We start from the raw sequence: 14,790 nt of genomic DNA on the forward strand, positions 1-14,790 counted from the left end.
GTTGTTGTGTCGTCTTTATTCTTTGGCTTTTATCTCTTTGATGCTTTGACTGAAATCCTGACTTCTGGAACGTTAGATCCACAAATGTAACAAAGACGGGTGACGCAGCGATTCTGTACGTATGCATTCGTAATGATTGTGTTGTGTTCAAGGACACATAGAGAATACATTGTGATGCATTCAAGGACATAGAGAGTAGAGAGAGTAGCGACGGGACTTTCGCAATAAAAGTGCTGCTGCTATTAATAATTTTCTTAATTAAAATAATAATAAAAAGTCTTACATTTCCACAACAAGAGAAAATATATAGTCAAAATATTGTGTTGACAAAATGAAGACGATGTAAAAACAACATTGTAACAGGTTATTTTTCTAAAAACAGTTGAAGTTTTCAGCTCAGAAATAAGCTAATATATAATGTACATCGGGTGAAATTAAATTCAACACTTCACTTTGGTTTCTTTGATTTTTTTTTCACTTCAGGGTTCATTACTGGGACAAATTTTATTCAGTCTATATGTCAATAGTCTACCTGATGTGTGTAGAGCTGTAAAGGTACAATTATATGCTGATGACACTGTTTTGTATGTAAATGTGAAGCCGCTGCAGTTCTCTCTGGTGCCATGGTGCCAGTGTCCCACTGGCTCCAAGATTCTTGTCTGCATCTCAACACTAAAAAAACAGTCTGTATGTTTTTCTCTCGGCAGCCAGCAGATGGTGAACAACCATCTGTGCTAGTCAATGGTGAGAGATTAGATGTGGTAGAACAATTTAAATATCTTGGTGTAGTCTTTGATTCCAACTTGAATTTCAAGCAGCATGTTAAGAAAATTGAGCATATAATTAAGTTTAATCTGTCCAATTTTAAACATATTAGACCTTTTCTCACTACAGAGTCGGCAAAGGTCTATATGCATGCCATGATATTCAGCCACATAAACTACTGTTATACAACTTGGTCCCATAACTCACAGAATATCCTGAAGCCATTAAAGTCTCTCATCAAAAGAACACTAACATTTCTGGACAAAAAGCCTCTACAGTATCATTATTGTAACATCTTAAGTAAGTATAACATTTTGGATTTTGATAATTATCAGATATTCATGGATGCCTGCCTCATATTTAGAGTTTTAAATAAACTTGCTCCCCCTCCCTTGATGGATTTTATAAGTAAAAAAAAATAGCAGTCGAATAAACACCAGAGCATTGACTAGAGGGGACTGCAACGTACAAAGGCGCAGGACTAAATTTGGCCAAATGGTGGGGTCTATCAGAGGCACACAGTCATGGAACAGGCTACCAGCCCATATCAGAAACTGACACCTATTCAAAGTTTAAAATTGCACTGAAACAATGGTTGAAAACTAACCAGACATGCACTCACAGTGAGTTTTTTCTTTTTTTTTTCTTCTTTCTTTTGGGCCCCAAAGTTTTAATCTTAACCTACGTGTAACTTGTCTATGGTTTACTTGTAATGTCTTGTGATTTGTGTATTATTTTGTATCATGTCCTGTTGAATGTCTACTGTACTAACCTGCCTTAGGACAACGGATGAAAATTAGCTATTGTGCTAACTCCGGCATACTTACGTTGTTGCTCTATGCTGACATGTTGATGAATATGCATTGTCCTAATTCAAATAAATAAATAAATTAATTCATTAATTAATTAACGCTGTTCTTGTTTATGTGTTTATTTACAAACTGTCTGTGAACTCATCACTGACATAAAAAGGTGGTCGCGACAGATGACCTCGTCACACCTGATGTCATTCAAAGCAGAGGTCCCTCTGTTGCTCCGCCTCCATTTCTCTGTTCATACTCCGGCTGTCCGCTACGTTCCCAGGGTCTTGGTTGGAGGACGGTTTGCAGCGTGGACTGGGACTGATGGAGGACAGCGTCTGCTGGCTGCCGTTCAGGTGTTTGACCCCTGCTAGCAGCGGTAGTTATAACACGCATACCAACCTGGACACTTCCAACGGCAGCGCAAGATCCTGATGAATGCCTGAGGAAACCAGACAGGAAGTGGGAAAATACAGTTTTAATACAAGACATTGTGATGTGTTCAAGGACACATAAGAGATTGTGATGTGTTCAGATAAACATGAAGAGATTGTGATGTGTTCAGGGACACGTAAGAGATTGTGATTTGTTCTGGGACACATGAGAGATTGTGATGTGTTCAGATAAACATGAATAGATTGTCATGTGTTCAGGGACACGTAAGAGATCGTGATGTGTTCAGATAAACATGAGAGAGATGTGTTCAGGGACACGTAAGAGATTGTGATGTGTTCAGGGACACGTAAGAGATTGTTTTGTGTTCAGGGACACATAAGAGATTGTGATGTGCTCAGATAAACATGAAGAGATTGTTATGTGTTCAGATAAACATGAAGAGATTGTGATGTGTTCAGGGACACGTATGAGATTGTGATGTGTTCAGATAAACATGAAGTGATTGTGATGTGTTCAAGGACATATAAGAGATTGTGATGAGCTCAGGGACACATGAAAGATTGTGATGAGTTCAGGGACACATGAGAGATTGTGATATGTTCAGGGACACGTAAGAGGTTGTGATGTGTTCAGATAAACATGAAGAGATTGTGATGTGTTCAGGGACACGTAAGAGATTGTGATGAGTTCAGGGACACATGAGAGATTGAGATGAGTTCAGGGACACATGAGAGATTGTGATGTGTTCAGGGACACGTAAGAGATTGTGATGTGTTCAGGGACACGTAAGAGATTGTGATGAGTTCAAGGATATGTGAAGAGATTGTGATGAGTGCTTGTCGTGATGATACCTGTTTGAACTCACGGCTGTAGCAGGGGTAGATGATGGGGTTCAGGCAGCTGTTGAAGTATCCTAACCAGAAAGTGACCTTGAAGCAGGTTTCAGGAGGACGCAGGCTGCTGTTGAACGAACCTGGAGACACAAACAACAACAACAAACACAGAGGATCAGGACAAAGACGTGAGGTTTCTCCTGAAGGATGGACATTCGTCTTCATTTCTACTTTCATCTTTGAGCAGCTGGATATAAATACCCGGCCTTATCTCTGCCTGCACTGAGGTGACGGACAGACACGTCCATCAGTGTCTTTAAAATCCACCGCGTAAAAATAAAATGTCAGATATAAACAGCTTTGTTCTCTCACTCATGAAGACGTTGTGCGTTAGGACAAATGTTATCATGACTCAGCTCACTGAGTCAGTGCTGTAAGATGGACGGCAGTGAGGACCAGAACTGATTTTCTCTGTGGACTTTGGTGTGGGAGAGTGAGTGTTTCACAAACTCCAGTTTCCTGTCGAGTAAGTCTGTCTCACAGTGAGATAAAGACGTGAACACGTTCTTAAAGATGTCGCAGACTTAAAACAGATAGTAAAAACAAAACTGAACCTTTCTATGAAGACATAAGGAACAGCTTCACTTTTGGCAAGGACTTCAGAAGGACGTCAGTGTTGTGTGTGATGGTGACCACCTACCGATGGGCAACACCAGGAAGAAAGGCAGCCAGCAGAGGATGAACATGCCCACCACCACGCCCAGCGTTTTGGCCGCTTTCTTCTCTCTGGAGAACTTGAGCAGTTTGACAGTGAGCATGCTGCGTCCGCCTGCCGCTCCGGGACACGGCTCCTGGATCTGCTGGTTCCTGCAGTGGATCCTGAGCGTGAGCCCGTTGGAGTCCTGCTGACGCTCCTTCATCATGCCGGCCTCCAGGTTCCTGGTGGTGCGCTTGGCCACGACGTAGACGCGGCAGTACATGGCGAGGATGACGACCAGAGGGATGTAGAAAGAGCCGAGGGAGGAGAAGAGGGTGTAGAAAGGTTCCTCTGTGATCTGACACTTGGTGTCGTCCTGTAGAGACAAGGGAGCCACTTCAGTGTGTCCTAAAATCTGATCCATAACCACTAAATAAACAACTCACCTTATAAAACCTACGCCAGTTTAAGTGTATGATGTCTTCAAGAATGTGTTCACGTCTTTATCTCACTGTGAGACAGAGTTTTCTCCCACACCAAACCTCATAGAGAAAATCAGTGATTTTAGCTCACAGGGACACAGGAGCTGCTGGTCTACTGCTGCCTCGTGTGGTCACTTTGTGTCACTGATGTCAATCTGAACATGTGATTTTAAATGCCGAATTGACAAAATATATATGTGTGTGTGTGTGTGTGTGTGTGTGTGTGTGATGTTAAAATCACAGATTTTCTCTATGGGCTTTGGTGTGGGAGAGTGAGTGGTTAGAAAAGTCTGTCTCACAGTGAGATAATGACGTGAACATGTTCTCAAAGAGACTGTGGACTTAAACGGTCGTATGTTTTATAAGGTGATTTGTTTATTTAGTGGTTAAAACCTGTTTTTCTCTGCGTCTTCACCGGCAGCGTGCACAGATTTAAAAGTGCCTCATTAAACCAAACTTCAAGTAACACAAAGTATCAATTTGGCCTCCACATCCATCACATTTTTACATATTCTACACATACAGTACATAGAATTGTCCATGTGAAGATTGTTTTTCCATGATGTCACTAAGGTGTCAGTGAACTTTACATGAGAAAACCTCTTAAACTAAAACTTAAAGCAGCTTTTATTATGGCCTTAGTTTGTGCTTATTTAGATTCTACGTGGAGGATAAGAGACGGAGACAGACGGCATAAACATCCTTGTCTTGAGAAGACTTTCAGAGTTTAATGAGAGACGTGAGGTTTAAATGTTGTTGTTGTGGACATTTTAACGGCCCTTCACACACAGAGGTCTCTTGGCTGCGAGGTGAGCTGCGGGTCAGAGACGTGACGGTACCTGTGAGGGCGGCTGCTTCCAGCCCAGCAGCGGGCCGATGGAGATGATGATTGACAGGACCCAGACGCCCAGCATGGCCAGCAGCGCCCGCCTCTCCGTGACGATCGTCGGGTACCTCAGCGGGTACCGCACACCGATGTAGCGGTCGATGGAGATGACACACAGGGACATGATGGACGCTGTGCAACACAGGACGTCCACCGCCGCCCAGATGTCGCAGAAGATCTGGCCAAACACCCAGTAATCCAGAACCTGTGGGGGTGTTAAAATCACTGATTTTCTCCCTGGACTTTGGTGTGGGAGAGTGAGTGGTTCACAAACTTTAGTTTCCTGTTGTTAAAGTGTGTCTCACAGTGAGATAAAGACATGAACACGTTCTTAAAGACATCCTATGATAGTTTTGTTAATTGTGAGTGAACCTCCTTGTGTAAGGCAGCAGGGGGCGCAGTACATTACATGTCATTTAGCAGACGCTGTCATCCAAAGTGACTTACAATAGAATTGAGTACAATCAGCCAGGGGTAGAGTTGAACTTGCGACCTTTGCGACCATGATGTGGCACACAGGGTACCAGTCTTAACCACTGAGCCACTCCACCCCTCATTAAAAACACAACTATCTGAACTGTCCCTTTAAATCCACATTTAATATAAGTTAATATTATTATTATCATTGTTATTATGGTGTGGACTGACCTCCAGGGTGGCGGACACCGGTAGCACGGTGGTTCCCAGCAGGAGGTCAGCGATGGCCAGGTTGATGATGAAGTAGTTGGTCGGGATCCGCAGGTGTCGGTTACAAACCACCGACACAATCACCAGCACGTTCCCGACGATGGCGAACATGATGAAGAAAGCCAGCACCATGCCCACCGGCACCGCCCGGCTCAGGTCCAGCGGGGCGGCGGCGTCTGCGGAGCCGCGGAGCACAGAACCGTCGCTGCGGTTCGAGGTGAGGTTAAAGCCCGGCAGAGTGAGCTCCGTGCCGGTGTGAAGCTCCGCGGAGGAGTCGTCGTTCCATAACATCATGGTGGACCACACATAAAAGTTAAGATGTGTCCTTAGTGTCCCCTAGTGTCTGTGTCCCCTCAGTGTCTCCTTAGAGTCACCTCAGTGTCTCCTTAGTGTCCCCCAGTGTCTGTGTCCCCTCAGTTTCTGCTTAGTATCTCCTCAATGTCTCCTTAGTGTCCCGTCAGTGACTCCTAAGTGTCCCCAGTGTCTGCTTAGTGTCCCCAGTGTGTTTCTCCTTAGTGTCTCATCCTTGTCTCCTTAGTATGTCCTTCAGATCCTGTACTCAGTATCTGCTTACTGTCTGTGTCCCCTCGTGTCTCCTCGGTGTCTCTTCTGTCTCCTCGGTGTCTCTTCTGTCTCCTCGTGCTGAGAATCACAGTCGTTAAAAATATGGCAAATATGTTTGTTTTTGGTTTTTTTAAAGAGTAACTGTCTTTAACGGTTCTGTCCCGGAGTTTGAATCTCTGTCCTCACCTGGACAACTGCGCTGCTCACGGCTGTGTCTCGGGTTTTGTCTCGGGTGTGCGTCGTGTGCTCGGTGCAGCAGCAGGTGGAGGTTCGGCTTTCTCCGGGACTCTCCGGTTGTCTCCGGGCTCTCTGTGACATGTTACGGTGCAAGTGTTTAATGTGGGAAAGTTTCTATTAAAAGAAGATAAACTGAAAAAGAGACACGAAGACAAGTGCGCGACAGACAGACAGACAGGCAGACTGACAGACAGTCAGCGCTATATTTAAGGGTTTCCTCTGTGGTTAAGGTGTTATGTAATGGTTTATAAGGGCTCCTTAAGTGCAACATCTTCACAGTTCATATTGTTTAAATGTTGATTTAAGGTTTTGTTTGGACGACTTAATGGATAATTCAGTGGTTAACAGTGTGTTTTTAAGGCTTTATTAAAATGCTTTCATGATTGTTTTATTTTTGTTGACCTGCTGACGACATGGTGAACATTTGTGAGCGAAAATAGATGACAGTCGACCTTCAAAGTGTGTGTGTGTATGTGTGTGTGTGTGTCCGTCCACATGCAGCAGATTAATAAAGGTTTGTGTTGTTCAACTACCTCCTGAGGGGCCCCAGGAGCCCTTTAAAGGGATACTTGATATCGTTTCATAGGTACAGTCAGTGTGTGACACTGGCAACAGGAGAGAGAAGCAGGCTCACACGTCTTTATCTCACTGTGAGACAGACTTTCACTCACTCTCCCACACCAAAGCCCATAGAGAAAATCAATGATTTTAGCTGCGGGGACACAGGAGCTGCTGGTCCTCTGCTGCCTCGTGTGGTCACTTTGTGTCACAGAGTTAAGTCTAAATGAAATGTGTTTGTGTGTGTGTGATGTTAAATCAGTGGTTTTCTCTGTGGGCTTTGGTGTGGGAGAGTGAGTGATTTACAAACTTCACTTCCCTGTTGCTTGAATCTGTGTGGTCGTTCATGAACTTTTATGGCTTTATAAAAATTTGACCCCGCTTGACTTGTGACTCATTCAACGGATCAAATTTCCACCATTTTCTTGGGACGCGGATCATAAAGTAGCCCAGTCTGAGACGAGGATCTGCCCCCGAGGCTCATGGGAAATTAAAGGAAAAACAAAAGTGTCCCAGAGGAGCGACTGTGAATGTTGTGAGGCACAAAAGTCGTCGGAGCTTCTATTTCTCACTGGTTTTCTGGACGTCGAGCCTCGAGCTGCTGACGCTGAAGTATGGCCAGGATTAAACGTCCAGTGTGTGCAAATTAGTGACATCTACTGGTGAAACTGCAGATTGTGACAAATGGACGCCGCCGCCTCCTCTCACTGCTCCCTTTACCGAGCACCTCAGAAAACTAAGTCGACCTTCACAGACCAGAAAGTGGATCAACAACTTTTGTTAAAAATGAGCACATAAACGTGGTGACATCATGCTTTTATTTTGGCGGATGTGACAGGGTGACACCTATGTTCCCTTAGTGTCTCAGACTTTATGTGACTGCTATTACAGAGCCAGGATCCACTGTGCTTTGATGTAAAGTGCTTCAAACTGCACTGTAAAACATTACGAGCTCCACTGTGTGTGTGTGTGCTTGTGTGTGTGTGTGTGTGTGTGTGTGTGAGAGAGAGAGAGACTGAGGGAAACTGACGTCTGTAAAACACTCACTCTTAAACACTAAAGTCTACAGAGAAAATCAGGGATTTTAGCTGCGGGGACACAGGAGCTGCTTGCTGGTACTCTGCTGCCTCGTGTGGTCACTTTGTGTCACTGAGTTAAGTGTAAATTAAATATTTTAAATGCTCAAGTGACAAAATAAGACATTTGACCTTAGTGATGGAGGCAGCAGTGGATCAACGACTGCTCCTTTCACGGGTTCTCGGTCACAGATCATGTGACCACGTCACTGTTTTCACATGATTAAAGAAGAATGTGGCACCGAATCATAACAGAGGCCAGAAATAATTGACCTTTGACCACTGGTGTTTTCACTGTCAGCACAAATACTAGAGAGGAGACAAGGAGAGGAGATGAGCAGAGCAGACGAGGTGAGAGGACACAATGAGCGGAAACAAGGTGAGGAGATGAGGAGAGGACACAAGGAGAGGAGACGAGGTGAAGAGATGAGCAGAGCAGACGAGGAGAGGAGACGAGGTGAGAGGACACAAGGAGCGGGAACGAGGTGAGGAGATGAGGAGAGGACACAAGGAGGGGAGACGAGGTGAGGAGATGAGCAGAGCAGACGAGGTGAGAGGACACAAGGAGCGGAAATGAGGTGAGGAGATGAGGAGAGGACACAAGGAGAGGAGACGAGCAGAGGAGTGTAGTGTAGTGAAGCGAGTTTCCTGTCTGACACTGACCTCTAGTGGACACTTTGCCTCTCTACATTGAATTGTTCTCATGTAAAGCACCAGTTCCCAGTTTGCTTTAGTTTCCATGGGTTCATAGCTCCTCCTCGTCGAGGGCGGAGTCGTCACAGAAACTGTGGTGACTTGTACAGCAGTTGTTTTGGGTGTAATGACAGAATGGTTCAGGACTTCCTGCATGACTGGAGCGCTGACTCTCTGAACACACCACACTCCTCTGTTCAGTATTGACGTTTTACACATTTGCTTTGCTAAACGTTGGAGATTAACACATGTGTGCTCTCATGACTCTTCAGTGTCTCTGCAGGGTCGATCACTGATAGACAAACACTTGAGAGAAAAGTCTCAGATACCATCAGAGGCAGGAATTGAACCAACAACCCTGGGATTCCAGGTGAAGCCTCTTCACACTGTGAGCTACACCTGACTCTTAAATGCTGTGGTTTCCATGACCTCAATTACAATTAACCTAACTCTGACCTCAGCCTGAATCACCTTAAAATGTAGTCTTTTACATGAAGGGGATTAATAATGTGAGTCCTCACAACATAAGGAATACCAGGCACACACACACACACACACCTGTCAACGATCAGTGACACCTTCAAGGACTTTGGGAGATCTGAGCGTCGCCCTTGTCTCTGTTTCTTCATGATCCACAAACTGTGACACAGTCTGTCTGAAGATGGAATTAGTAAATGGATGAATGAATGAATGGATGGATGAAGCAGTGACATGTATTTGTTTGAACTCATGCTTCACTCTGTCTCTGTCTGTCTGTCTCGTCACCAGTGCTGAAAACAGTTCACAGGTCTAGGACGTCGCTTCACTGCTCAACACGTTGTGGGTTCAAATCCCACTCAAGGTAAGTGATTACGACTCTCTGTGTGTGCGTGTGTGTGTCTGGGAAAACAAACAACAAAACTAAGAACCCTTCGAACAGAAGTGTCCATGCGTCATTTCAACGACAAACAATAATTGACCTTTGACCGCTGGTGTTTTCACTGTCAGCACAAATATTAGAGAGGATGTTAAACTAGGAATAGTTTGGGTCACAAACTCTGCAGCAACTGTGCTGTGAGCGCCCCCCTGTGTCTGGAACCCACATAAAACACATTTTACACACTTTAACAAAAGGCTCAGCAAATAAAATCTACGTCGTCTTTAAGAACGTGTCCACGTCTTTATCTCACTGTGAGACAGACTTTTCTAACCACTCACTCTCCCACACCAAAGCCCTCAGAGAGAATCAGTGATTTTAACATCACACACACAGGAGTTGTTGATCCACTGCTGCCTCCATCACTAACTTCAAATGTCTTATTTTGTCACTTCAGCATTTAAAATCCTTTGTTCAGATTGACCTCAGTGACACAAAGTGACCACACGAGGCAGCAGAGGAGCAGCAGCTACTGTGTCCCCGTTGGCTTAAATCACTGATCTTCTCTGTGGGCTTTGGTGTGTGAGAGTGAGTGTTTTACAGACTTCAGTTTCCTGTCTCACAGTGAGATAGACGTGACGTGTTCTTAAAGACATCGTAGACTTAAACTGACGGAGATTTTATGAAGTATTGTGTGTTTTTCTTCACTGGCAGCCATGTTTTCACTCTGTGTCCTGGTTTTCAGCAGCAGGGGGCGCTCACAGCACAGTTCTAGTGCTTCCTAAAAACCCTGAACTATCACTTTAACGTCTTAAACTTTAGACCAGTTTCTTAACATTAGAGTCTAAAAATATTGCAGTGAATCATGAGGGAAGTGACACGAGTGAGTCTTCCCTTTGTCTTCTGTCTGTCTACAAGAGACGCCACAACATGCCATCGCTGCTTGTCCACACCTTTGTCTGTGTCTGTGTCCTTACAGGTAAGTGTCCTCGTCTGTCCCCTCTTTAAAGGACACATGTCTCACACATGTGTGTGTGTGTGTGTGTTTGTGAACGTATGCATCTGATGAAGAAAGAAAGAGGCCGCTGTTCTTTTGTCTGTGCTCTTGTATGTTCGCTCACAGTGAGTCTTCACCGCGATCACGTGACACGTGCAGTGAAGTCTGTGTTTTACAGAGAACGATCACCGTCACTGTGACACAGAGAGAAACCCCATAACTGACGGATTCTCCGTGTGTGTGTGTGTGTCTCAGTGCCGGCCCATGTGTCCACTCACACCACAGAGACGGTGGTGGGTGTGGCGGGGCGGAAGGTCATGCTGCCATGTCGGGCGGAGGCGGAGAAGCAGAGGGACGTGGAGGTGTGTTGGGGGAGGGGCGAGCCGTCCGTCTTCACCTGCCACAACACCGTCATCTACGCCACAGGAGACAAGATCTCCTACAGGAGGTCGTACAGGTAACCTGACCTCTGACCTCTGACCCTGACTATTTCTGTCCTCTGCAGATACTCCCTGTCCTCATCCTCGTCTCTGTCCATCGCCCTCACTCGTCCATTAGACTCTGGCTTTTATCACTGCAGAGTTCAACTGCCCGGCCTTTTCAACGACCAGACGACCAGCGTTCACCTCATCATCACCAGCTGTATGTTCACACGTTCACCTCATCATCACCAGCTGTACCAGGCACTGTGTCTCAGTGCCGGCCCATGTGTCCACTCACACCACAGAGACGGTGGTGGGCGTGGCCGGGCGGAAAGTCATGCTGCCGTGTCGGGCAGAGGCGGAGAAGCAGAGGGACGTGGAGGTGTGTTGGGGGAGGAGCGAGCCGTCCGTCTTCACCTGCCACAACACCGTCATCTATGCCACAGGAGACAAGATCTCCTACAGGAGGTCTTACAGGTAACCTGACCTCTGACCTCTGACCCTGACTATTTCTGTCCTCTGCAGATACTCCCTGTCCTCATCCTCGTCTCTGTCCATCGCCCTCACTCGTCCATCAGACTCTGGCTTTTATCACTGCAGAGTTCAACTGCCCGGCCTTTTCAATGACCAGACGACCAGCGTTCACCTCATCATCACCAGCTGTAGGTTCACACGTTTACCTCATCATCACCAGCTGTAGGTTCACACGTTTACCTCATCATCACCAGCTGTAGGTTCACAGTTTACCTCATCATCACCAGCTGTAGGTTCACACGTTTACCTCATCATCACCTCCATCCTTCACCTCATCATCACCACTCGCTCACCTCATCATCACCAGCTGTAGGTTCACACGCTCACCTCATCATCACCAGCTGTAGGTTCACACGCTCACCATCATCACCAGCTTTAGGTTGTTCATCATCATCAGCTGTAGGTTCACACGTTCACCTCATCATCATCAGCTGTAGGTTCATCATCAGGCTGCATCATCACCAGCTGTAGGTTCACACATTCACCTCATCATCACCAGCTGTAGGTTCACCTCATCATCAGCTGTAGGTTGACACGTCATCATCACCAGCTGTCATCAGGCATCACGTTGCTCACCTCATCATCATCAGCAGTTCCAGGTAGGTCATCATCAGCTGTAGGTTTCACCTCATCATCATCAGCTGTAGGTTGAGCCGTAGGTTCACACGCTCACTTCATCATCAGCTGTAGGTTCAGACGTTCACCTCATCATCACCAGCTGTAGGTTCACACGTTCACCTCATCATCACCAGCTGTAGGTTCACACGTTCACCTCACCTTCAGCTGTATGTTCACACGTTCACCTCATCATCCTGTCACGTGTGTGTGTGTCCTCCTGCAGATCTGTCTGTCCTCCCTGACAGTGAGGACAGGACTTTCACTGATGTTAGAGCAGCTACAGGAGTCCAGAGAGGACAAACAGGGGACACCACAGGAGACGTGACAGCAGCAGACACAGGAAGTGATGTCACCGCCACCACACAGCCAATGACGGCGCTGGTTCAGGTACTGAAGAGACTTTCACCCTCTGTAAACAAGAGACACACAACATGGCTGCCATCAGAGACACAAACACTGAACTAAATACTAAAACATCTGCATCAATTTAAGTCTAAACGTCTTTATCTCACTGACAGGAAACTCAAGTTTCTCTCCCACACCAAACCTCACAGAGAAAATCACTGATTTTAGCTCACAGGGACACAGGAGCTGCTGGTCCTCTGCTGCCTCCATCACAAAGTTCAATCCTTCATTCAGATTTACCTCAGTGTCACAAAGACAGCAGTGGACCAGCAGCTCCTGTGTCCCCATGAGCTAAAATCACTGATTTTCCCAATGGGATTTGGTGTGGGAGAGTGAAAAAAAGTGATTTTAGAGAGTTACCTCATAAAATCCATGTCAGCTTAACTCTTAAGAACGTGTTCACGTCTTTATCTCACTGTTAGGCAGACTTTTCCAACAGGAAACTGAAGTTTCTCTCCCACACCAAAAACCATAGAGAAAATCAGTGATTTTAGCTCACAGGGACACAGGAGCTGCTGGTCTGCTGCTGCCTCGTGTGGTCACTTTGTGTCACTTCAAATAAATGCGAATGAAGAATTTCAAATGCCGAATTTGACAAAATAAGACATTAGAACTTCATGATGGAGGCAGCAGTGGATCAACAACTCCTGTGTGCTGTGATGTTAAAATCAGTGACTTTCTCTATGGACTTTGGTGTGGGAGAGTGAGTGGTTTACAAAGCCTTTATATTCGCTTTGTAAACGTTTCATATTTGGCTGTAAGTCCACGCTGACGACAGAACTAATGAATTCAATAACTGTGTCTGTTTGTTGACAGTCTGTCCAGCAGAAGCAGCAAGTGAATGGTCCGCAGATGTTCATAGGAAACACACTGAGACTGTCCTTCATCATCTTCATCCCTGTTCTGCTGCTGACTGCTGCCTACAGTCAGTACACACACACACACACACACACACACACACACACACACACACACACACACACAACAACAATAATTATCAGCTTTGTTTCATTTCCTGTGTGCAGGAGTGTGGGGGTGTGGTCAGAGAGCAAAGACTGACAGGAGGCTCAACCAATCAGAGGACGGGGACATACACACCTGTGTGTAGACATGCACACATTTGTTTGTTGTTATTGTCAAATGGTCTTCATTATATTATTAATCAATCATTCACTTAAAAAACAAGAAAAGGTTTTTGTTCCAGTTGGGCTTCCGTACTTTCTGTCGTCACCGTGAACCTGTTGTGGTTTTTCCTGTGCGTTTGGTTTCCATGGCGACATGTTCAAAGTGAGTTCTCTGTGTTCTGATGGTAAACAGATCAATAACATGTAATATAATAAATAAAATAAAAATCAGTGTCCTGGCTTATCAATCCCCTCCCTCACACCCCTGCGGTTCCACTGTGTGACCAACAGAGGGAGACAGAGACCGTGGAATACTCATGGGTGTGTTCTCAGAACTGGATAAAATGGCTCCGTCCCCTCTGCCTTGAAGACAATTTTCTCGTGGCGGCCACTCGTGGTACTCGTTTTTTGCTAGCATCTTCAGCTAGCTGGGTCATCGTCTGCTAGTTTCTTTCCTCTAAAATCGTCGGAGAAACACGTCAAAGTGAGCGGTAACCCCGAATTAAACGTAGATGTAAGGCAGTTCCCTGACTGTGCCACAAGGCGTCGCTGTTGTCCTGTCTGTGTGGCGGAGTTAAGCAAAAACGTTCTCCCAGGACACCGTCGTTTTACAGCCTCGTCCGTGCAGGGCGCCATTTTGGCTCAGAGTTGACTTTCCCTTGTCCCGCAAGGTAAGCACTGTGAGCCACGTCCCGTATTTTGTTGTTCGTATGTGTTTAAACCACCTAATATTGTCTTTTTATGATCCTTTGTGTTAACCAGTAGTTCAGACCATTGTTTGACATGCTTTTATGACATGTTTTTGTGTTGTAATGAGTGTGGCTAGCATGCTGTTAGCAAGGCAAATGTGGTATAAAGTGTAAGTTAGCAATATCAGTATCTTTTTTATGACATGAACTATTTAATTTAAGTAAATTTAATTTACTTTTCTGGTTTGATTTTGTAGAATTTTTTATTTATGATACTGAATATATTGAAGATGGGTTTTCTTTGTGTTAAGAGTAGAGCTGCAACAAACGGTTATTTTAATCATCAATTAATCTGCCGATGGTTTTCTCAATTAATCATTTGGTCCATAAAATATCAGAAAACCTTGAAAAATGTTGATCGTGTCCATCAAACCTGGAAATGATGATTTTCTCAAATGTCTTGTTTTGTCC

General features: G+C 45.3%; 1 protein-coding gene and 1 pseudogene across 10 annotated transcripts; one reads left to right on the forward strand and one right to left on the reverse strand.

The window, feature by feature from the left end:
• Positions 1-315: 315 nt before the first annotated feature.
• LOC122779303 lies at positions 316-6,161 on the reverse strand (annotated as a pseudogene).
• Positions 6,162-8,896: 2,735 nt separating this feature from the next.
• On the forward strand, positions 8,897-13,861 carry LOC122779304 (hepatitis A virus cellular receptor 1 homolog). 10 transcript variants are annotated; one of them, XM_044041483.1, is made up of 9 exons: positions 8,897-9,044; positions 9,443-9,515; positions 10,451-10,509; positions 10,783-10,984; positions 11,086-11,331; positions 11,475-11,611; positions 12,325-12,488; positions 13,323-13,431; positions 13,532-13,861. In XM_044041483.1, the coding sequence occupies exons 3-9, from the start codon at positions 10,461-10,463 to the stop codon at positions 13,612-13,614; spliced, it is 990 nt and encodes a 329-aa protein (XP_043897418.1). In that variant the 5' UTR covers positions 8,897-9,044; positions 9,443-9,515; positions 10,451-10,460; the 3' UTR covers positions 13,615-13,861. The 10 variants fall into 10 exon arrangements, with proteins under 10 accessions (XP_043897418.1, XP_043897423.1, XP_043897425.1 ...); XM_044041488.1 differs by lacking the exon at positions 10,451-10,509 and having other exon boundaries at positions 10,510-10,984; positions 11,108-11,169; positions 11,255-11,331; XM_044041490.1 differs by lacking the exon at positions 10,451-10,509 and having other exon boundaries at positions 11,108-11,169; positions 11,255-11,331.
• Positions 13,862-14,790: the final 929 nt, after the last annotated feature.

The sequence above is a fragment of the Solea senegalensis genome, linkage group LG13 (assembly GCF_019176455.1).
Source record: "Solea senegalensis isolate Sse05_10M linkage group LG13, IFAPA_SoseM_1, whole genome shotgun sequence".
NCBI lineage: Eukaryota > Metazoa > Chordata > Actinopteri > Pleuronectiformes > Soleidae > Solea > Solea senegalensis.

What these genes read in the sequence shown, in the direction of transcription:
- LOC122779304 (XM_044041483.1), top strand. Translation starts at nt 10,461, where the DNA reads ATGCCATCGCTGCTTGTCCACACCTTTGTCTGTGTCTGTGTCCTTACA. An exon ending in TCCTACAGGAGGTCGTACAG is followed by an intron (nt 10,985 to 11,085) that starts GTAACCTGACCT and finishes CTCGTCCATTAG; the next exon opens with ACTCTGGCTTTTATCACTGC. An exon ending in CAATGACGGCGCTGGTTCAG is followed by an intron (nt 12,489 to 13,322) that starts GTACTGAAGAGA and finishes GTTTGTTGACAG; the next exon opens with TCTGTCCAGCAGAAGCAGCA.